General features: G+C 43.9%; 1 protein-coding gene across 6 annotated transcripts in view; it reads left to right on the top strand.

Annotated features, from left to right (window-relative positions):
* Positions 1 to 1,060: 1,060 nt before the first annotated feature.
* The window catches only part of Mid1 (calcium-permeable channel component Mid1), a 39,528-nt gene continuing 16,743 nt past the window's right edge, over positions 1,061 to 23,845 (top strand). Inside the window, exons 1-3 of one of the 6 annotated variants that reach the window (XM_020946887.2) lie at positions 1,061 to 1,136; positions 3,424 to 5,342; positions 16,943 to 17,725. In XM_020946887.2, the coding sequence (XP_020802546.2) occupies positions 4,080 to 5,342; positions 16,943 to 17,725 (2,046 nt within the window). In that variant the 5' untranslated portion in view covers positions 1,061 to 1,136; positions 3,424 to 4,079. Of the gene's footprint in view, positions 1,273 to 1,561; positions 2,147 to 3,423; positions 5,343 to 16,942; positions 17,726 to 23,845 lie in introns of those variants that run through there. The other 5 variants (XM_020946879.2, XM_086828733.1, XM_086828734.1 and 2 more) reach the window with 5 other exon arrangements.

Raw genomic sequence — 23,845 nt, 5'->3', positions numbered from 1 at the left:
TGTTTTTTTTAAGTATCTTTATCATTAATTATAAAATTACAATTCTTAAGTTCATAAATATATTGTAGCAAACATTTCAACAACATGTTTATTAATTTGAAATCAACATTACAAATTAAAGTAGCTCACTTTTTGTTATTGTCCTCTTTAAGTCCACTTTTGAAATTATGGAGACAATATTGAATTGCTGTTATTGGAACAAGTTGTTCCTGTGAGCCATATTAATTGGTTGTCAGCCATTAGATTGCCGCTAATTGCCAATCAAGTAGCTGCAGGGAACCGAAAACTGGGGGAGCTGTAGCTGCATTCCACACCCCATAACCCACATATCGCATCCTGCACCCTGATCCCGAGTCACCTGGCAATTATCTCTCTCACACCGGTGTACTCCCGACTCCTTCAGCGACTCCCGGTGACTCCAAGTGACTTTGCCGTAAGCTGGCGGGGCGAAACTAAAACACGTCGAGTGGGATTAAACGACATTATAGGGTATTACACATTTAGGCCAAGTGAGACAAAGACAAAACGCCATAACGGAAGACAGAGACAGAGGCGGAGACGGAGACGGAGACCGAAAAGTAAAAGTAAGCGCAAAAAGCAAAATATAAAAAAGAGGAGGAAAAACAGAGCGGGCAGAATGTGAGATAGATGAGTTGAGTCAAGTGCCGGGGCCATTGAGTGACTCTCTTTCCTCCTCTACTGCTCCCCGCTTCTGCTTCTGCTCCTGCTCCTGCTCCCGCTGGCTCTGTGATTAAGTGCCCTGCAGCAAGTAATTCTTCTTGCTTCAACTCGAACGGGGACCCGAAAAATGGGTTTTCGAAAAGGCCGCTGGCCCAACAGAGCGGGCAGCGCTAACAGAGCTCTGTTAGCTGGCCGCAGGATGGGTCCTGGAAAGCGCCAAGGAGAGCATGGGGAGCTTGACAGCTGGAGAGAGACAGCGCATGCAAGGAGCCTGAGAGCGCTGGCTCTCTCCTTTGTCAGCTGCTCTGCCCTCGGGCGTGAGTTCGTGTCAGGACTCGGGCGTGCTTCGGCCCAGGACTCGTGTCCTTTAGGACCGCTCGCACATTCCAGTCGAGCGCCATCTGCAATTGTGGCACAGTCAGTGCCGTTTGGGGCCATCAGCAGGAAGCAGGATTGTACGGTATTTGTCCTGCGACGTCGCGTCCACAAAACACACAATTCTTGCCTGTAAACTGTCACAAGAAAATAAGAAAAAAGATTTAGAAAAGAAGTCAGCAGAAGCAGCAGCAGCTTTTCAAAGTGAATCTAACGGTATTCGGGACTTGAGAATTATATAGTGGCCGGGGTTGGCGATGGTGATGCTAATCCGAAACCAAAAAAATCAAAGCATGGAAGGAAAATCTGCCAAGCATAACTCTCGAGCACTATAACGCCTACCACGCCCCCCCGCATTCTGCCGTGTGTCCCCGCCCACACATGCGAAAATAACCGTTACACGGCCGTTGATGCTGCGCTCTGCGTAGAAGAGGAAGAGTTGCCCCAAGTATATATGTATATATGTTTATATCACATATATATTTGTATATATTTACATATATAGGTAGCCCTTCTTCTTCTGCTCGCTAAACCCCCTTTAAATAAAATAATATATAAAATAAAGTGTTCAGTGCTATCGCCTATCGCTAACGGGAAAAGCGAAAAGAAAAACAAAAACGGTTGCGCCTCGTCGAAAATGTTATATAATGTCGAATAAATAAAAAGAAAAATGAATGGTCCCCCTGTTTTTCGGGAAGTTTTTATTTATCGACTTTGTTCGATAGCCTGTAAAAAAACCCCCGAGTTTCGACGGCAATCCCCTCGATAAAGAGTGCTCCAAAGTTTTCGTGCTACGTTCCGGGCTTATATAAGCGGCTGTTGTACTGAAACGAAAGGATCCCGCAACCAGCACACGCACCAAGAAAAAAAAAGAGAAAATCCTTATACATATACACCTACCCACGAGTGTTCGTGCTTTTGTGTGTGTGTGTCTGCTTGCGAGTGTGTGTGCGCAGTGTCAACGCAGCAAATAAAACAAAAGTGAAAGTTAACACACAAAGAGCAGAGGAAGAAAGCCGTCGAAAAAAAAGGCAAAGGCAAAGAGGACAATCGAGGATTTAAATAATACACGAAAAGTGCTGAATAAAATGTTGTAGGCTCCATTGTCGCCATCACGTTCGCAAATTATGCTTTTTCTTTTTTCATTTTCATTTTTCTTCCTTTTTTTGTGGTTGAAGGAGAAGAAAGGACTTGAATTTTGGGGCTCGCTTTCTTTTTTTGTTGGTCTCATTTCAAATATCCTTCGATATTTCCACTTCTTGGACTTTGGTTCTAACACCAATACAGAGGCCCATGGCATACGAGAGAGAGTCACACGCATAGGCTTACCACCAATACTCGTAAAAGAAAGAACCGTTACAGTAGCGAAAGGGGCGACTTCTTGTGCTGCTGCGGCTGCTGCTTCTTCTTCGCCATCTTCTTGTGCCTCTTCTTATTGCCAGTTCTTCTTCTTCGCCATCTTCTTCTTGTGGAAAATAAAAAAAAAGTGGCATGCGGAGTGCTTGCCTGGCTGCCCTAAGTAACTACTCACACACACACGCACTTGGAGAGAGTGGGTGAGAGAGCCACACAGACGCATGCACGGCAGCAGCAGCAGCTTACACCCACTCGTTCTCGTTCTCATTCTCTTTCTGCCTCTGCCTCTCCTTCCCATTCCCATTCCCTTTTCCATTCCCATTCCCATTCCCATGCTCCTTGCTCCTTGTGGATCCGTTCGCTGTTTTTGTGTTTGCAGCGCAACCAACAAAAACAAGCAGCAAAGCAGCAGAGAGAAAGCAAAGCGAGCAGAAGCAGAGCAGCGAATTATATAAATTTCTTTGCACTGTTCGCAGCTGTATGTGTTTGTGTGTGTGTGTTAGATATACGGGATTTCCACGACCATTTTTTTTTTTGGCTTTCTTCTTTTGTGCGGTGTTCGCGTTCGTTCGTTCGGTTCAAAAGCTTCGGCAAAACGAAGAGCTCCTGCCATCCTGCTCGCTCACTCGCTGGCTCTGTCTCTGAAAAATGCTAATACAAATCGAAATAAAACTAAGGCAAAAACCTAATCAAAACTCGAATAATTATATAAAACAGTTTCGAAATTCGATTGTCACAAAGTTGATGAACAAATTAGCCAAACCTTTATCGTGATTAAGAGAGAGCAAACCGAGAGAATTGAGCGAACGAGAGCAAGAGCGTGAGCGCACGAAAATCACATTTTTTTTAATGTCGACTTGGAAGGATAACCGAAAAACACACATTAAAATCGGGGAAATTGTAGAGTCCCAAAGGATAACCAAAAAGCAAGCCAACTTAAAAAATAAAATGGATTAAATCCCTTAAAGTGCAGTTAAAGTTAAAAAACAACTTCTTTATTCTTTCGTGCAGATTTCTTAACTAATTAATTATGTGAGCAAACCAACAAAGAAAGCCCTAAAACAAAGCAACAACATCAACAACAACAACCCCAACAACAAGAAAACCAATTCAACGAAGCAAACGAATTTCCATTCAAAAAATGTCCAATTCCAAGGTTATTGTGCAAAAACAACAATAATAATAAATAAATATATTAAAACGTAAATGATATTAAATATAATAAATATATAACAAATGTTAATACTATGAAAACGACAACTAAAAACGCGATTCGCTCTAACGGGAATCAATATTCGCAGGCTGGCCAGTGAGTTGCTGGCAAGGAACGGGGATTCAGGCCGGGATTCATGCCGCTGGATGCAGGGCAGCCACTGAAGCTGAAGCTGGAGCGGCTCAGGCGGGTACAGAGCAACGGGAATTGGGAGTGGAACAGGAACCCAAGCCCGTACCGGTTAAGGAACAGGAACAGGAACTGGGCCAGGCAGCTGACGGATCGGACCGGACCGGAGAGAGCGACGCTCCAAGAAGTCCGCCCAACAAGTCCGCCGCCAACACTACCGATGATGATGGGGCCATGAGCCCGTCATTACTCGCATTGAATTGGAGTCGCAAGCGCGTCTCAAGCGGGCCTGCACCATGCTAGCACCGCCGAACCCGAGGTCAATATGCGGCCAGGACCCGGGCTGGTCGTGATGGCGCTTGCGTTTATTTCGGGGGCTCGGCGAGGCAGCAGCAGCGGCATCAGCTCAGCGACAGCGACACCGACACCGACATCCACAGCGGCAGGCGACGGCGGGAGCAGAGGGGCAGAGGGCAGGGGCAACGACCGAGGAGGCGGCATCGCTAGAGGTGAAGGCTCAACCACGTTACCGTCCACTGGCGAGTCCTCGTCATTCGTTCGCAGCTCTGGCTCGTACCTGCTGCCCATCTTCCTGCCCCACCATCTCGACTTGGCGCTCCAGTTTGGGCCACGTTTGCCGCCCGGCAATTACCACCACCAGCAGCAGCACCAGCACGACCACGCCCGCACCGAGTCCTGGATATCGTCGAGGATTGCGGACAGGCGACAGCGGCGGCGGCGACGAGATAGTAGCAGTAGCAGCAGGGATATAGCAGGTCGGGCGGGCGGAACAGAGACAGTGACAGGAACAGGGATAGGGACAGGGATAGCAGCCAGCAAGGGATCGGGCACAGCGGCAGTCACAGCGGGCACAGCGGAGTCCAGCGAGGAGGAGCAGGAGGAGGATCGCGATCCGGGACTGCCGGTGCAGTTTCCCTCGTCGCAGGCCTTCGACGAGGACGAGGATATCTTCGCCTTGGTGGCCGAGGACGATCTGCTGTCCGAGGAGTCCTTTGATCGTCTGATCAAGCTTAACGAAGACATTGACGAGGAGGATTACAAGCAGCAGCAGCAGCAACCGCAGCCCGTGGAGGAAACGGAAACGGAAATAGAAACAGAGCCAGAGCCAGAGCCAGAGCCAGAGCGAGAGCGAGAGAGCGAAACGGAAACAGAGACGGAAACGGAAAGAGAAGCAGAAGCGGATACCGAAACCGAAACGGAGCAGCAGCAGCAGGACGAGAGTCGCCTGATTGATGAGGGAGTCCTGCAGCATACCGACAACAGCCACAGCCACTCGCCGGAGTCCGCCAACAGCTACGATAATAACAATAACAAACGAGAGGCCAGCGGCCGCATCCTTGATGCCCAGACGGCCCAGCTGATCGGACACAAGGATAGCAGCCTGTCAGCCGTGGCCACCACCGAGTCAGCAGGCGCCATCAGCAGCGGTAGCAGCACCACCACAACCTTGCCAGCACCCGTGGACCTAAAGAAGTCCATACTCGGCACAGCGAGCTCGTTAACACGCCTTAATCCTTGGATATCAGCCTGTGATCTGGCACAGCCGGGCACAGCAACCGACTTGCAGGTGAGTCTTCAAGACTGCCCGATGGTCAGGATCAAGTAGATTATGTCCTGGCCAGAGGCAGCCCCTGGAGTAGGGTTTAATTTGGCTTTGCTTTGTTTTTAGACCCTGCATAGTCAAGCATGCCATAGTCATTCAGGGAAAAGGACCTTTAAAGTGACTTCAAATATATGTTCTGGTTAGATTATTTAGTTGAAAGATACTATTAAATATGCAATTTTATAATCTTATATTTGTTATTGAAGTTATTGATGAAGGATTTAGATCAGATCAGATTTACAAATTTGTTTTTACATAAAAAAAAGGATACAGAGTTCAGTATTTAACTCTCAGTATTCAAAGCCACCATTTCTCTGAACGTCATCTTGACTTTTCCCCATTCAAAAGACCCGATTTCGAAGACGACTTATTTCTTGATCCATATTTTTTCACTGCAAAAAAAAAGAAAAGCTTCCGAGCAATCGTCGACGACAAAGGAGAGCTTAAGTGCACACCAATGCAAATAGGAGAAATACGCACAAAGGACCCACTCGAATGCATATACAAATTGTGTGCATTTCAAGGGATTCTTCTTATTGCCAAACGACCGGCAATGTGGTCCCTGGCCATTGCGACTCAGCAATATTGAGAGTTGCCGTCGATGACGAGGACGATGAGAGTTCAGCTGAAGCTGCAAAAAGTGCTGCCTACTTTTGTGGGCGAAGGGAAGGAAGAGATTAAGCTGCAGGGTTTCTACAGTCCAAATAAATGGTATTTATTACTTTTCAAGTCAATTAAAGTTGGGCCAAAACCAAGCAGGAAAACCTTAAGTTTTCGCCTGGTAAACTCTGCCAACAAGGCGAGGCAAGGCCTTTTGCACATTATTATTGCCAGTTTTTGTCGCCGTTGAGCAAGCTACTTTGGGTTTGTTGGCTTGCCACTCAAGCTGCCAAAGGAAAAGTGATTTTTTTCGCCACTATATATATATATACTATGCTATATAGTATTCGCTGTGACAATTGTGTGCCACATCTTTGGCCATTTCAAGTGCCACGACAGCTTCATCATGGCCGCCAGCATCATTATTGAAATCATCATCGTGGTCGTCGTCGTCGTTGTCGGTGGCGGAATCATCAGCGTTAGTGCTGGCAACTGGAAAAACGTGCTGCAAATCAACGAAAATGCCTTGGTAATTGTGCCAGAAAGTGGGGAAAAACCGAGCAAAAAAAAAAAAAAGGAAAAAGAACAGAGTAAACCAACGGAGGGACAGGCAAACACTTTCAAATTGATTTCTTTCTCGGCTTGTTCGCTTTTGGTTGTCTGCCAAAAAATCCCAGCTAACCACTCACCTATAGAATATTCCAGCTTCCGCGCCTCCCCCTGGATTGGCTTTGCCAAGTGTAATTCAGATTTTAATATTTATTAATGCATTCGAGCTCCTAATGGAAATTTAATTGATTCGAATATCGAATTCTCACGCCTTTTTTCGTCTCCCTCAGGTGAGAGGAGAAGCAACCACAATGATGTGGCTTAAATCTCATTCAGACAGATAGACAATTAGCCAGGATCTAATTTAAAATGGCAATTGCTTAAGTCGAAGGCACACTATCGATTTTCCAATTAATTCAAGGAGTAAAAGCGAAAATACCTTTTACCAAATGTATTTCATTTCGATTGCCTGCCACTCAACCTGCCAGCCTGTCGGCAATTAAGCAATTAAATCAATCAAGTTGTTTCAAGGACATTAGCTTGGCATCGGCTAAGAATGATAATGGGGTGCTGTTACGACTAATCTTTCGAGTCGTGTCAACTTTTTGCACTTTCTTATCTACCATCGAGGAAATAAACTACATATTGGGTAGAAAAAGTAATTAGTTGCTGTGCTGTTTTCTTAAATTTGTTTGCTCAGGTAGAAATGTTTGAAAGGTTTTTCAGATTTAGCCTTAAAAGTGTTATAAATTTTAGTAGTTTGTCAACCCTTTGAAGTACTTTTTTAGCTGCAGAGCAGAGGCCAAAAATCCTCGATAACATTGCAGCACAAAGACCTGTCCAAACTTTCAATTAAGCTTTGTCCCAAAAAAGGGCGACTCGCCTGCATTCAAGTTGCAAATTAGCCAACAGCTCTGTATCACCATCTCGCTTCCTGTCAGCTTTTCCTCGCTCTTCCTGCCTGTTCTGCCATTCTCTTTAGCTGGCCGTTTTTGCAAGCGCAAGGACTGAATTTATGATGGCAAAATTCGCAGCATTTGGCGGCCTGTTGATGTGTTGATGCCCCAGTGGATTCGCATGCAAAGGCATCCAGCAGCAGCAGCAGTAGTCGGGTATCCTTGTCACTGTGTCGGCTGCAGGGTTAGGAATATCGAGGACTTTAGGGGTGGCATGGCTCGGGGTCCTTGCAACGCTGCAACGTTGTGTGCAAATGCGTTGTGTGTGCTGGAGCTTGGATGGTGTTGTGCCACTTGGATTACGAGTGCCCATCGAAATGTGGATGGAGTTGAAGAATCAAGGAACCGAGATCCATTGCTCGTTTTCAGGTGATTTAATCAGTCGCACAGTTACCTGGGAAATTCCATGTTTGCATTTCCTCTGTTTTCAGTTTATATGTTTTTTCTTGTTTTTTGATTCATGCCTGCCAAACAAAATACGAACGAACACACTCCAAATGTTTGTACAATATTTCAATGGATTCATTCAACTTTTAGCTGTAACTACGGCTGCTGCAAATTGCATTTGCAGTTGCAAAAACCCCTCGAATTCAATTAAAAATCCTTTAGCTTTGTGGGAATTTAATCCACAATTTTTACAGAGCTTTACGACGAACACCCCGGCACGGCCAGCTCATGGTGGGTTCAACTCTGGCAGAGCCGAGAGCGAATGTTTATTTGTGTCAAGGATGTGTACAAAATCAATTATTTTGTAAGCAGTTGCTGCTGTTGCTGCTGCAGTACGTTGCAGGTTGCTGCAGCAGCAGGTTTCTGGTTGCTCCTCCTGATTACATCATTCCAGCCACACTGCCACACTGCGGAACCCATCGAGACACAAACAACCGAAAACTGTCATAAATTTTCCGCCCTCGGGCAGTCGTCCTGTGGAATATCCTTTGCCTCTGAATGTGAATCTGCCTGTATATGCATCAATTGTTGTCATTTCCCCCCATTGCTGGAGTTTAATTCCGTTGATTTTACCATTTCAATTGAATCAAAATATTGCCAATTGATTACAGGAAATGTCATATGCAAATGATATCGTTAAATGTCATTAAATTAAGAAGAAAAAGTCAAAAAAGCAATGTGGAAATTGAATTAGCCTTAAATGTAATAAGACCAGGATCAGATTCTGTGTGATATTCACTTAGACAAACTATTTAAAGTGCAGGTTATATTTTAGTACTTTTCAGTAATACGCAGAATGAAATTAATTCATTTAAAAATGGAATTATGGAATTAAACCATTCAAAAGCTCTTTTCTGTTCAATTTGTTTAGTATTTTCTATGAAAAACAGCCAATGCATTAGTATGCCCCTCTTACAAAACATTGAACTTAAAGTCAGAACTCTCTCACATCAATCACATATCTAAATAATTAAAGATAACCCCTTCCATGATGTTCTTTCTGCAAGTGTCTTGTCATCAAATGACGGCACATTAGAGGCTCAACTCACAGGCGAAGTTTAATTAGTTGACTGCAGATTAGCCCGGCTAAGATGTCGGGTTTACCTTCGTGCTGGAATCGCTGAGAATGTTAATTGGCAACAATTTGCATTTTCAGCTCTGCAAATGGGGCCCAGAATCGCGGCCTTTGATTGGCTCATTAGGGGGAGGTGACTAGGGTCGATGCTTTGTTAGATACTTGAATGCAATGTCCAGGCTAAATACACAAAACAATTACATTACCAGGCTTGGATATCAGGGGGGCGAGGGCAGTTGGAGCAATGGGAGCCACATCCAGCGCATCCGGCTAATGCAATTATGCCCAGCGCCTGGACGCCAGGACTCCAGGATCTCCGACCCCGCAGCAAGTAAATTGCCAAGGGGACGGGGTAGATAGTAGGGCACTAAGTGGAGCACTGCTGCAGTTTTCCACATCCCGCGGGGGGTAAGGGGTGGCCCTCCTCCCATTGCCATTCTCATTCATTCCGTTTTGGTTTTTCATTTGTGCTGGGCGCAGGGCGTAAATTATTCAATGAGCATTGTTTCAGCAAAAGTTGCAAAATGAATTTCTACTCAAGAATTTCATTACGAGTTCGAAAACAAGCAAATGCTGCAGGGAGCAGCAAGGAGCGCAAGGATATGGCCGGAGAGCGAGAGTGAAAAGGAACAATGGCCAGGGTCCTTTTTGCTGCCTTTATGTTCCCATTTTCCTGCTGCTGCTGCCTGTCCACAGCTGTCCACATGTTTACATCTCATTTCATTAAATTCATTCAACTTATTGTTCTCATTAGAAAAGGGAGAACTCGGCAAGGATATGTGTGTGTACACACATACATGCACACATGGAATGCCGGTAAATGTTTGACAAATTAATGTTGATAAAATTGTGTGGCATAACGACAGGCGCCTGTTCCTGCGCTGCACGAATGTGTGTGTGTGTGTTAGGCAAACAAATATGTGATGTGACAGACAGACAGGTGCGTCTCCTTTTTTTTTACCTTGGCGTTCGCGCTCTCCTCCTTCCAAGTCCTCTCACTGTATAGAGTGTCCTTTGTGTGTGTGTGTGCGTGGTGCGGCTTTTCCTTTTTTTGGGTGCGGTTTTTTCCCGAATTTCTTTTTTTTTTTTTGCCTGGGCATTTGTTTGCCCGTTAATGGGGTCTCGTGGCCATATAGATTGATATATGCATAAATAATGAGTGATAAATACGGGCGCTGTTTAAATATGATTAAAATGATATGTACAGGCCCCCCACATCGGGCTCTTCAACTTGATGGATTACCTCTGATAATGGGCGGAAAACATAATTCCAACATTATTGCATTAGGCTCAAAGCATAAACGGCGTGGCTGACATTTTATATACATATATTATAAATATATATACAGAAAGCTTTAAGGGATTGGTATACATTTCACACTCGTTATAGTGAACAAATCAGACTTTGTTTGCTTTAATTACTTAAGGAAACTAGAAACAAAATCAAAGATATAGCCCTATAAAATGTTGTATATTTATTTTAATAGAAAATTACATTCCATTCACTTTCAAAGAATATTATTTATTTAAAAGCCAATTTGTTTGAGAAACTAACAACTATTTGATTATACAATTTTCAACAGCCTTAAAGGAATGCAATTTGTTGACTATAAAAAATAATTGCACTGCTTGTTTGCGTTAGAAACTAACAAATATTTAATGTATGTATATATGTATGTGTATATAAATGTGGAAATATGCGGACAAAGAAATCATATTTAATAATGCCAAATCAAATATAAATGCCGCAAATTCCTAGCAAAGCACTTCATAAAAAGCATCTCCTCACCCAGTCTCTCTCTCCAGATTTTTTGGGCCACTTTAGTTGCGTGTTGAAACCATTTGTCTCATTCGAGTAGACCTCGGGGAGCATTCACTGAATAATGCACGAACTGTAATTGTCCTGAATGTCCTGACGGCACTCCCGGCTTGGGGAGTCGACGGCACTCTGATTTTTCTTGTTTTGTTGACTTTCTTTAATGTGATAAGTGGCGTTTATGTTTTGGGCATCGTCGCCTGCCAATTGCACATCGAGAATTGTTGCATAATTGCTCAGGATCAAGGAGGAGGTGGTTTGTGGAAGTGGCGATAGTGCAGGACCTCATGCTGAAGCTCAGCTGCAGGATTACACTTGTTATGCAAAGCAATGCAGCTGGCAAAATGCGTGCAGTTCGACAATGTGCAAAACAATGCGAAATGGCTGCGAAAGAGGGGGCACGGGTTCATGTTTATGATTTTGACAACAAAACGCCAGCGAATTCCACCCCTTCGGCATCAAGGTGAACTGGGCAGGAGGAGCTGGCACGGCCATGTGACAAACAATTTGCCTACAACACCCACCACCGACACGCCCACTCCGGCCGGGTTGTCCCTCCTCATCGTGTCCCTTGCGGCTTTCAGCCACGTCAACGCGGCCATGTGTCTGTGCCAGTTTATTGTACGTACGAGTCTCTCCTCCACCCTCTCTGTGTTGCCTGTCACTTTTTACGCTCCTGCAAAACATCCACATCCACATCCACCACCCACATCCTGACGAACTGCATAAATATCTAAGTAAAAATTGTGGCATCCAACGAATATCTGATACCTCTGTGGTGCGCTTACAGTAGAGCAGGAAACGTGACACTGGCAACTATCAATAAAAGTAGATCTGCAAAATAAAGCAGCGCCCAGATGGGGTTATCCCAAAAATGGGCAAATAAAAGGATGTGTCCATTACAATTCCAGTATTGCAAAACCAATAAAGTTGGTATATAAAATTTGAAGAGGACTTTACGAAAGGATATATAACATATATAGAGAATGACATAAAACCGCAAACTATCAACAAAGGAATGGCCACAATAAAATAGAATTCAGAGATTCTCTAAATATCAAATATAGACACAAAAATCATATAGTTTATTTTATTTTATTTAAAAAAGCAAGACTTAATAATTGTTATTTTATTTTCAATGAAACAGTAACAGATTGCATGATGATATGAGATCTGTACGGGAATAGAGATTTTAAAGGCAATACCTTATATTTCCAAAATTACTTACAGAAAATACAATATTAAATTAAGGATAAAAGTAATCAAAATTAAAAGGATTTGCCAATGGGCAATGTGTCCCTAGAAAGTATGCTATACTTTTCCTCGTCTGTGGAAACCAAACTTGTAGGACTTTATATTTTGATAATATATCCTTTCAGGGTATTCTCAACACACTCAAAAGCTTGAAAAATTGTGAAGGAGCCATTTCCGACCCTATAAATCATATATATTCTTGATCAGCATCAAAAGCAGAATCGATTTAGGCATGTCCAAGCAAAAAAAAATTTTGACTCATTTTTTTTTAATTTTATAAGGGGTTACATCGTTAAAATTTGCAAAATTTGCCAAAAATCTGAATATTTAAAATCTCTGTATTTACTAATCCGATTTATTAACCTAACAAAAACTAGCACAAAACTGCTTTCCTATCTGAAATTACTGTATTTTTGGCTAAGTTATGAACAATTTAACATTCCCTTTTTAAGTCAATTCCTCACTTAAAGGGTAAATAAGTTTCGGTTTGTTTTTATACTCCCTTCGATCTATACATCCAAATATTCCCTTACTCCTTGGCAGGGTATCACTCAGCCAGCCATTTGTATGCATGCATTTGAAAATTTGAGTGCTGCTTGCGACATGTTCTTGGGCTGTTGTTGTCGTTTCCATTGCCGTTGCATTTTTTTTTTCTCTCCTGCCTGCATTGTTGACAGGCGTTAAAATTTGACACACACCCACACACACACACACACACACACACACACACACACACATACGGTGGCCACCCACAGTCCCATATGCAGTGTGTGTCCCTATCAGGACGTGTGTGTGTTTGTGTTGGCGCATTGTTTGAATTGCCCGTCGAGGTTAAGCTGTAACATTTAAAGTGTTGTCGGTTCCGCTTGCCGTTTGCCATTGTAGTTTTCCCGCTGCTGCTGCTGCAGCTGCTGGTGTTTAGCTCAAGAGCACTTTGGGCTTTTCCCTTTCTGGCCTCAGAAGTTGACATTCCTGCTGCCAAGAATGCTCTGACAGATTTCAATTGCCCGCCGGCACTCGGCAAAAGTTTTGAATAATATTGCGCTAGGACCTGCTACCCTCAAAGCCTGGCTGCCCGGCTGCCTGCTACCGTCGTGTTGGCTAATCAAGGCATTAATTTCTTAGGGCATTTACGGGTTAGCCATCCTTTTGAGTCGGGGCAAGCCAACACACACACACAGCTGCGCTTGCCTGTGTCACACATCCATCAGAGATTGTCGCCGAGCCTAAGCCATGTCATGGGTCAAGTGGCCGGAGAGCTTCTCCAGCGGCCAACTTGGCCAGGACCAGCAGCCCCTCATCCCCTTGGTGCCTCGTCTCGCCTGCAGCTGACATCATTGTGGGCCGGGTCCAGTGGCCATTGTCTAAGCATTTAGGAGCTCGGCCTCCCATCGTGGCTTATTAGACATTGTGGCCCCGCCTGCTAGGACCTCGCCAAACCTGCACAAAGGATCGCAGTCACAAAGGACATCCCCAGCTATCTATACAGCACATAAATGTGTAGTTGTGGGCGTGTGCCATTAGCCATAATGCATACTCCATTATGCCGGCTTTGTTTAAGTTTTTTTTTTGTGCCTCCTCCCGCCCTGATTTTTCCTGGGGGCGTGTGTGCAATGTCCTGGTGAAAAAAGACCAGGCAAAGTAACCGCACAGCACGAAAATCAATGATATACTTAAAGTTAATTAATTAATTGCTAAAAATTATGTTAAAGATTAGGAAACACGTTATGTGATTACAAATAAACCCTTAATGTCGTAATTTAAGTAATTTCTTGATTGAACTTTTGATATAAACAGCCTAAAATGGTCTATATAACTTACCTCCTTTTAGCCCATGACAGAACTCCTCTACTTTTGTGACAGTGTCTCATTCTAATGGCTCTCTATGTTGCTGCGACTCTAAGCCCAATGTCCAATGCCATCTGACCGTCAGTCAGTTTCAGTTTCAGTTTCAGGTCCATGGCAAAGTTAATGACAACTTGCACTAGAACCCTTTGGCCACACACACACAATCGACATACAGACAGTAGCAGCAGGCTCCTGTACACACACACACATGCATGTTTTACCAGAAGTCCTTGGCAATTCCTGTTGCAAATTCCGTGCTGCTCCTCCTCCTAAATATATATATGAATATTTCATGGAAGGAAGACACACTCGACTGGCCACTGCACAAGTGCATTGAGCATGCTTCGTTTGCAACCCAGAAAATGGTAAGACAATTATGGTCAATGGATTTTAACACTTTGCCAGGAGTCAGCAGGAGTCAGCAGGAAATATTAAGGCACCTCTGTGTGGATGGATGGTCATGCAATATTCATGAGTTCCTTGCGAAATGCCAAATAAATGCGAGATCATAAGTGTTTAATGCAAAAGAGCACGCCCGCCCCTTATTCGTTTCCTTGGAATATGCATAAATAAATTATTAATAGGTCTTAGTGGCGCTTCAATGATGGAAACTGGTGGCTCATTATGAAGTTGGCAATCGAGCAGAAATTGGAAAGTTTCACAAAGTTGGCCAACTGAGAGTAGTTGGAGGGGGTGGGGACAGGAAGGGAAAGGGTTGCTCCTTCCGCCCGTCGCCTCCGGGACCGCCGCAGGAAGTGTAATTTCTTATTTTGCCTGCTGCGAATTGAAGAATTTATCTTTATTTTTTACCCCCAGCTTTGGCATGTCTGTGTATCTGTATATCCTTGTTCGTGTCTGTGTCCTTTTTCCCCTTTTTTCCCTTCTGGCTCTCTACCCTGCCGCATTGTTGTGCATTGGGCCGCAGCTGGTCTGCCATTAAATCAACAATGGCCGCCCGTACACGTGCTCGTCCTTCTCAACGGGTGTGTGTGTATATGTGTGTGTGTGTGTGTGTGTAAGAGTGGGTGTGCCTGGCTGTATTAGTTTCCCCTTTGTATGATTTTTCATTTGAGTTAAGACCGACGACGCTCGCTCGACGAGGCCCCCTTCGAGCCCCCCAAAGCCTGGGCATATTTGTGCGTATTGCAAGTGAAATTCTCTGCTGCTTATTGTTATTGCCCCGGGAACATGGAAAACGATTGGGTGGAGGGGAGCATGAGCAGGATGAGGACTGGTTGGAAAAAAAGGACACACAGGACGTACGGAACACAGAGCTTTGGCGCACAGGACACGCAGCAATTGAGAGTTGTTGATTGTTGCATATTACTCACAGGCCGAAAGTTCAAAGGGTCATCGCAAGCGGGCGAGTTGATTCCCAGGATTCAGGACTCTAAAGTCGACTTTCCTTCCTTTCAACAAATATAAAATAAAAAAATAATGATTTCCGTTGGGGAATAGAGAGTGACTGACTGCATTGTTAATGGTAGCAATAATCGGCTTAAAACTAATACCCCAATGCCCCACATACAAGCATAATACTTGAAATTAAATATGTTTTGTATTTGTCGTAAATTTTTAAAGGTATTTTAATGACACTCTGCAAATCCTTTGTCATAGGAAATACATAATCATAACCTAAGTTGTATAGTTTTTGAACTGTTTTAATGTCTGAATACTTGCAAAAAACTTATTCAATCCTTCAAGTGTAACGGGTATAAACTTAAACATTATGGCATTCTTATTCCTTATTACATTAAGTCTGAAAAACCCGATCCTTTGGCGGATGCACTGCCATCTGAGGTGGAAGCCAGCCGTCGGGATAAAATAATTTTTCCACCGGCAACACTCATAAATATTCATGTTATAACCGGAAAACGATTAAATCGGAAAATGTTTTAAGCTCCTGTTGCAGCTCCAACTTCGTGGTAGCTCCTCCTGCAGCTCCGGCTGTTGGTTGTGTGTTTGTATGGTTTTGCAATATTGATGGTAAATGCCGTAAAGTGTTCTACGGGAAATTTTTTGCAGCCACGCGTTGGGCTCCTCGGCTTTTCCCCACACTTTTCCTCACTCCCTTCGTTTAACTTGGTGCTGCTGCTGCTGGCTTGAGTTTTATGCAAGCATGTGGAAAATTCCAACGAAGTGCGGTCATTTTAATAACAAAAAACATCAGCTCTTTATGCACTTCATGGCTCTTGTTGTTCCTCTTTTCGCTGTTCTGCTCTGCTTTGGCTTCTATTTACTTGTTTTTATTATTTGTATTTTTTTTTTCTTGTGTTATTTCGCCGCCGTTGTTGTTGTTGCATTTTATGACTTTCGCTGTTGTTGTTAGCCAGCGCAAAACTTTTCCAATATACCAGTATGCTTTTTGTTTTTCCTGCAACCCTCCCGCTGGCTTGGATTTTCCCCAGCGTGAGTGTGTGAATGTGTGTGTATCTATGCGGCAGTGTGTGTGGCTATCACAGTTGGTTGGTTTAATTTTTAAATCACACAAGACAGTTAATTGATGGAGGGAGTAGTGGCAGCAGTTGTGGAGTCCTTACTGCATAGTCCTGCGGCATTCTGGGGCATTTCAATAGATATATGAATGAAATTGCAATAGGAATAATGCTGTTTCTCGCATTTCTGGGTCAGGGCTGAATGTTTACAATCATCGAGCTTAGTTTTGTATCTTTGAATCTGTGTATCTTTGAGATATAACAATTTGAAGGAATTTTCTTGGCAAATGTCATGTTGTTTATGGGTTTTTAAATGCTTTTCAGCTTTAGAATTGTAGTTAAATTCTTTAGAGAAGAATAAGAGTCTAGGTTTATTGACATTTTCAAGCCAGGATTAATGTTTGGTTGAATTTGTTCCATATAAGATATAAAAACTAATTAAAGCACTGTATACTGGACAACTTTAACTATAAGAAACTTTATTTTTAAGGGTTCTAAACGATCCTTGAGTGCCAGGATACTGCAATGGGCTTCTCTGCTTTAAACTCAAATTAAAACTCCCTTTCTTTCTTAATCTCTTGCAGGGTCAGTGCTCGGCTGGTACACTGCCCATGGCCTGGGTCGATGAGGGACCCGGGCCCCCAACCTGCCCGCGATCCTGCGCCGAGCAGCAGCACCAGAAGCCAGCGGCCTCCAAGGCGAGGCCCCCGAGGAGCGCCTCCAGTAACAATAAAGTCAAGTATTTCGTAAACTATAAAACGGCCCAGATGCGTTTACGTCGCGATAGGGACTACGCGATGGACGCCACCGAGAGCAATTCCCCGATGCCGGCCAGTGAGCGGCCAACCACCACCGACCTGGGCCTGGACGTGGACATGAATGTCGATGGGGACATGGGCAGTTCAACCTCCAGTGCGTCCAGTGTTACCGAGGAGACAGCGGCAGTGCCGGAAGTGCCGGAGCCAACGTTGTCCTACAGCCATCTGCATGCCCAGGAGCAGCTCCAGCTGGACCAGGACCGGGGGGAGGACGAGCAGCAGGAGCAACAACAGTGCCTTGAATATCTGGGCGATTCCGCCGAGTCGAGTCCGCAGCACCTGTGCGACCTTCGGTCACCCGGCCAGCTGGTGGAACGGCTGCGGGCGCTGCGCCTGCGCAACTGCTGCGAGCGGAGCGTGTTCAGTGCCCTGCACACGCTGGCCCTCAATGCCAGCCTCTCGGATCGTCGGGAGTGCGCCCGCATCCTTAGCGACCTGCTGGACGTGGACAACCTGGCGAATCGCATCACCTGCGAGCTGGCCGAGATCCTGTTCCGGTTCGACTGCCGGCAGGTTTACTCGCTGATCAACCAGTGCGACGACTGCAAGGTGAGTTTATCGAAGAGTCTTAAGCTAAGCCCTCGAACCTTCTTGGCCCTGGGTTCTGGCCAAAAACCCATCTAATCCCCTGTCTTACCCAATCTCATTTCAAGCCATAAAAAAACCCCTCGCATCCAACTTCCTCCTTCTAACCCAATTAAGCCCCAACCTCGTTCGCTTTCCACTTTGCGCTGGGCCGAAACTCTTCCGCACCGCGTGACATTTTTAGCTGCTCATTAATTATTAAAGTTGAGCTGCGAAAAAAGGGAAAAACTCGACTCGAAACAAAACCAAAGAACCTAAAGCAGCAGTTATGCACTGCCAGAAAATGTGTATAAAGAAAGGAATATGCTTTTATAGAAGACATTGATAGCAGAGGGGCGTTTTCCATAGTTTAATCTACGGAAATGAACTTTTTATCTATATTTATTCATTTAATGTGGATTTTGTATTACAAGTTAAGTTGGTTTTCTGGGCTCACTTATCTAGTTTTTCTTTCAGTGTTTAAAGTGGTAGTCCTTAATCCCGAACAGGGTCTTGTTTGCATTTAAAATTGACCAAAGTGTTGGCCCATCCCTTTTTTGTGATTCTCTCAGTGCTCATTCCGGCAGCGGCAGGACTCTTGTCCAAGGATTCATATTTCAGTCGCGTAATTATGAGTCTGCCATGAGGCGGGGCATAGTGTCCACGTTGCGGTTAATTTGTGGCACTTAAGCTCGGCTGCAGTTTGCTGGCTACATAACAACAGCCAGATTTTGGCTGCATATTTGATGTCTGTTCCATATAATTGGTAATTATTTGTCGAGTGCCGGACAGAGATTCCACCCATCCCTTGCATCCACATCCATTCCTTAACCTGAAAACCTGAAATGGCCGATGGAAAGCTGGGCGAAAAGGGCTGAAAAGGACGAAAGGCTGAGGCTAAAACAATGACTACGCTAATGAGGGTCTCTGTACGTAAAGGAAAAACCTCCTTTTGAATACTGCAAAATCTCCAAGAGAGAGGGAGTGCAGGAGGAGAAAAAAAAGCAGCAACAGAAATGTGAATTGCGCTGATTAACAAAACTTGAGGCAAATGCTAAGCAGACAGCAACAAAACAACAACAACAGCAACAACGGTGGCAACGACTGGGGCCAAAAATACACAAGATGGGCTTGTGGGGGGGTAAAGGAGGGAGGAGGAGCCGCAGGTGCTAGGGGCAGACATATGTACACACACAAATTTAAATTTAAATTACGCATACGCCTGGTGGCACACATTTAATGCCCTGTGCAGCCACAGGAGCAGCAGCAGCAGCAGAAAACAACAACAACAACCAGAGCAAGGGCTTTAAACTAACCGAAGGATATGGATAGAGGAGAATGGTGACAGGAGGCAGGGGGAAAGAGGGGGGCAAGGAGAATCAGAGCAGAGAATCGCCAGCAGCAGCCTTAACATGATTCTAGTTCGAAAAATAAATCTCACACTCTCGCAGTCTCTCGCTGGAAAACAGTTAGCAGAGGCAGTTAGAGAGAGAGAGAGAGAGAGAGTGGGACTTCCAGGACATTTCTCTTTCAGCACTCTCTCTGGAGAGAGAAAGAGAGCTCTCTGGTTTCCCTGGCTTTGGGGATTCTGCAAACTTTTTCGCAGTTTATATAAGTTTCAACAGGCAAATGTTTTGTTAAAAATTAACCAAAATTAAAACAATTTTCCTAATTTTCTAAATACAACTTAAACACTAAAGTACTTTAGAAAACTCTTTACTATCCTTTAGAGTAACATTCAGTTTAATTTGCTTAGTTCGGGGCAAAAGTCCTGGCCAAAGTTAAGCCATCGAAGGCGAATTTCCAACAGAAACATTTGAATTTTCAACTGCGCGCGCTTCGCTTCTCTTTCACTCTCTCTCTCTCTCTCTCTCGGTCGAATTCAGCAGGAGGCTTTCGGTTTTCCTTGGCTTTCCCAAGTCCTAGCCAGGATTCCAGCACACACAGAAAACACGTTTTTGCACATGGCCCATGGACCAAAGTTTGGACTTGGCCCAGCGGCCAGTATCGGTATCGGTATCACATGCCAGCGAATTAAATCGAATCAAAGCCAATTAGAAACTGCAAAAAAAAAAATACGAGGAATTAAAGCCGACAGCAAGGACATGCTTGTGCGCCTATTTACATATTTATTTATGATTGCTCACCTTATTCCGGCCGCAAGTTCGTCTAATTAGTCGCAAAAGGCTTGACATTGCGGCCAACCGCAAAATGAAGCCCAGCAGCAGTTGGAGCTTTCAAGGCATCCTTTTCTGTGTGTCCCCAGTTTGTGGCTTTTGCGAAAACAGTTTGTCCGCCGACCATCCTTTGGCCTTGTTAAGGACCAAGAATGACCCCCATAACTGTGTTGATTCGATTACTATGCAAGAGTCAATTATAATCACTTTCGAAGGCATTTTCCAGCCAAGACTAACATTTATGATGATATGCCGATAAAGCCGAAAACGCAAATGAATACCATGAAGCTAAACATATAAATACTTGGCTTTAAATGCAATCAACTTGAAATCAAATTAATCACAAATTAACATTTCATGCTAAATGCATGAGAAAACTAGAAAAACTTGATTGTTTGTCTGGTAAGCAACTTAAGTGGGCTATTAAAACAGTTGCAAACTCAGTTTGCAATAATAAAGTAGGATAAACTGATTAAAACACTTATAGATCAACTTAAAATTAAAATTATATTACAATTAATATAAGCACCTTAAAGAAACTTAAGCTCAAGGCTGGCTTTCCATGATTTCGATTTGTAAAATATACTTTTACTTTGGTTTGAGCAACGTGTGAATTTGCATTTAACATATAGACACATATCACATAGCCTTACGTCATCTAAAGCAGCGTCAAAGGACGAAGGAAGCAGCCTTTGTCGTTGAAAGAAAATTGTCAAAAGCGGAAGTAGCGTAATTTCATAAATGATTGATTACAAACACTTTACACGCATTCTCACTTATGTACGCCAATCACATACAGCCGCCCCCAGGATCCTACATACATACACATACATACAGAGCACATACACATACACACTGACTGGCACAAACACACACATTGGCACACTCCTCTCTCCCATATTTGCTTAGGTGTTTGGGGCCATAAACGATTTGTTGCTGTTGTCGACTGGCGACAGCTGACAACAGTGAGCTGAATTACACTATAGCCGCGTTTTGTTAGGTCCGCTTTTGCAGTTCTTTATCCAGCTGTTCCTCTCGCTCCTCCTGCTCCTGGTTGTCCTCCTCGTCCTTGCCGTATCCTTGCGGATTCCTTCACCGCAGCCTTTGCGGCTGGACACATGTGTGCGACGACGACGACAGCCAGGCAAAAAGTTTCTGTGTTCCAATAATCTGTTTTCCTTTCGCTTTTTTCCCATCGCCACCGCCACTCTCTCAGCATTTGTTTCTACCTTTTTTGCATTGGCATTTGGCTTGGCTTGGCTTGGCTTGATTTTCCTCCTTCGTCCTGGCATTGCCTGTTTCGCAGCTTGCCACTTTGTGCAATCTAGCAATTTATCGAGTCCTGCGTGGGCGCCGCATCTTCCAGATTATAATCCAGCCAAGGCAGCAGTGGGAAGCAGCTGGCCCAGGACTCCAGATTGATAGATTTCACTTTGCGGTACAAGGTGGATTAAGGCGAAAGTTGATTTAGCCGAGATTCCACAACAAGATGGGTGCCCTTTTTGTGGGGGTGTAAAGCGATTCTATAAATATTCCATGAAGCTAAAGTCTAAATTTATGTAAATGGGAAAAGTATTTGTATCTTGCTTATCATATTTTTCAGTACTAATTACAGATAACTTTGTAGAAAAGATAATTATGCTTGGTAGCTTATTCTTAGCCCTAAATGCTAGTAAATAGAAAAAATATTTTAAAGAAGTTCCTTTAATACGAATTTCTGTTTTGACTGAAAGCTTTGCATGTTTTTCACGCAGTGAAATTTCCCAAAAACTCCAAGAGTTTCCTGGAAAATGGCCACTATCGATTGCCGAATGTATTGTCAGAATGTGCCCAATAAAAAGGGAGAATAGCAGGAGAAAGTTCCTTCCTCTGATTAGGCTCTCTTCTCCCCCTTTTGAGAAAATCGAATTGGTTTCCTCACTCCACAAAGAAATATTGCGTATACGCCATGTAGGCCTGCGAGTTGGGAGAAAAGTTTCGCCTGGAAACCCTACAATTTTTTTTTGCCAAATGCAGCGCGAAATTGGCCAATTCGAGGGAAGTAAAGAGAGAGAGACAGAGCGGTGCTAATGTGGCCAAAAGAAGTAGAAGAAGCGGAGGGAGAGAAAGCATTAAGCAGCAGCAAACGATTAATCAATAAAACGAAGCCTGATGAGCAGGACACAGACAGGCGGGCCGAAGGACGGCGACAGGACAGACAAAAGGGTAGCAGTGGCAGCGGCAGCAGCTGCTCCTTGTGCTCCTCCTCTGCTCCTTGGGGTCTTCAATGCCCCCGGTTCTCCATCTCCTGCTCTCGAATCTCTCTGTGTGTGTGTGTGTGTATGGTCGTATCCTGGTGAGCTGCTCCCACGTTGACTGACAAGTCTTTGTGCAAACAGACGCACAATCCCACTCACAAACACACACTCGCACACTCGCAAATACACACAGACAGAGACCAGCTCGTCGCTGACACAATATGAAAAATGCTTTTTTCCTTTTCCCCCCGTCCCGCCCGTCCACTCTCCTCGGGGATCGGAGGGCATGTTGGTAATCCACAATCGACAAAGATAAATCGCTTTTAGTGTGCTTCAAAGCATTTATTTAAATTTACGCTCGCTTTCTGTACTCCTCTATCGCTCGCTCCGTCTGTCTGTCACCTCTCTGGTCCCTTTCCCTTTCACTGTCATCGACGGATGCACTGGAAAATAAAACGTGACCTCATCAGTGTTTCAAATTGATCTTACAAGGGGATTTTGTGGTGACGGAAAAGTTGCAGATAAACTTTGTGAAATCAAGTTGCCGGATTTTTGTTGCCTTTGAAATATCTTAAAAGTATGCCTGAAAGTCTTATTACAGCGAATATATTCCTTGAAAATTAAATACAAATTATTTGAGCTTTCTATGTATAAAGAAGGTATCGTAAATCTCTTTTAAATCCATTTCAAAAGTGTTCTTTAAAAGTCTTTGAAATGCTTACTATAACTAAATATAAGTCATCTTGATATTGTCTATGTTAAATGGTATCTGCCACATTCTCTTTATGTTTTCTTTTGTTTAACCCATTTAATTTTTAATCGTGTAACTGATGAAAGTGAAAATTGAACCCAAAAACACACTGAACCCACGAACACTGAACCCTCAAAACGAGACTAAAGCTGAGGCCACAAAAGGCCAATGAATTATTTGCGGTTGTCGCTGCATGCTGACGTCATAGATTCGCGTCTAGGACAAGTTAAGCTACCCTGCAATACACTCTCAGCACAACTCAGCAAACCTACAGGCTACAGTATACTCTCTCCTCCCCCACTCTATGGATGTAACTGGTGGCAGGCATTAGCGTCATTCATACTTTTTGGGTCCAGCCAGCCAGCCAGCTTCTTCTTCTTGTCAGATGCTCAGCGTGTGTGCCGTCGTCTTTCGCAAAATATGCCACACCCTCGAATGTCTGAGTGTGTGTGTGTGTGAGTGTGTGTCTGTCCTTGGTGAGAAGTTAAACACTCTCACCAAGGACAGCCTGTAATGAGCTGCCAATGACTCAGCCTCCATTGAGGCTTAATGAGCAAATTAGTTAGGTCAGAATTGTATTGTGTCCAAATCTAGATGAAATGGATATGGATTGCCCATAGAAGGATATGGTTGAAGGATATGTTGATTAAAAGATCTTCTCTTTAGGTAGTTATTTAATAATAATAAAATGCTTAAAAAGACTGGAAATAGTTATTGACTGACGTGCAAATTGACTTGCAATTTAATGTGGCCATATATAATATATATATTGACTGTGCCATCCTGTGCTTCTGCATATGAGCGATTTATTGTCGATCAAATAGCGGACATGCATTCGATGGGTATTTCCGCGTCTTATTTTTAATTAAACTTTCAATTCATATGTCCCATCAGTTAAGCGGCTTTCACTGAATTGCGAATGCTGCATAACTGAAATGTG

The sequence above is a fragment of the Drosophila serrata genome, unplaced genomic scaffold (assembly GCF_035046125.1).
Source record: "Drosophila serrata isolate PLE 108 unplaced genomic scaffold, ASM3504612v1 contig_184, whole genome shotgun sequence".
In the NCBI taxonomy this organism is placed as follows: Eukaryota; Metazoa; Arthropoda; class Insecta; order Diptera; family Drosophilidae; genus Drosophila; species Drosophila serrata.
Note: the sequence above shows the minus strand (reverse complement) of the source record. Positions and strands in the feature narration are given on the sequence as shown.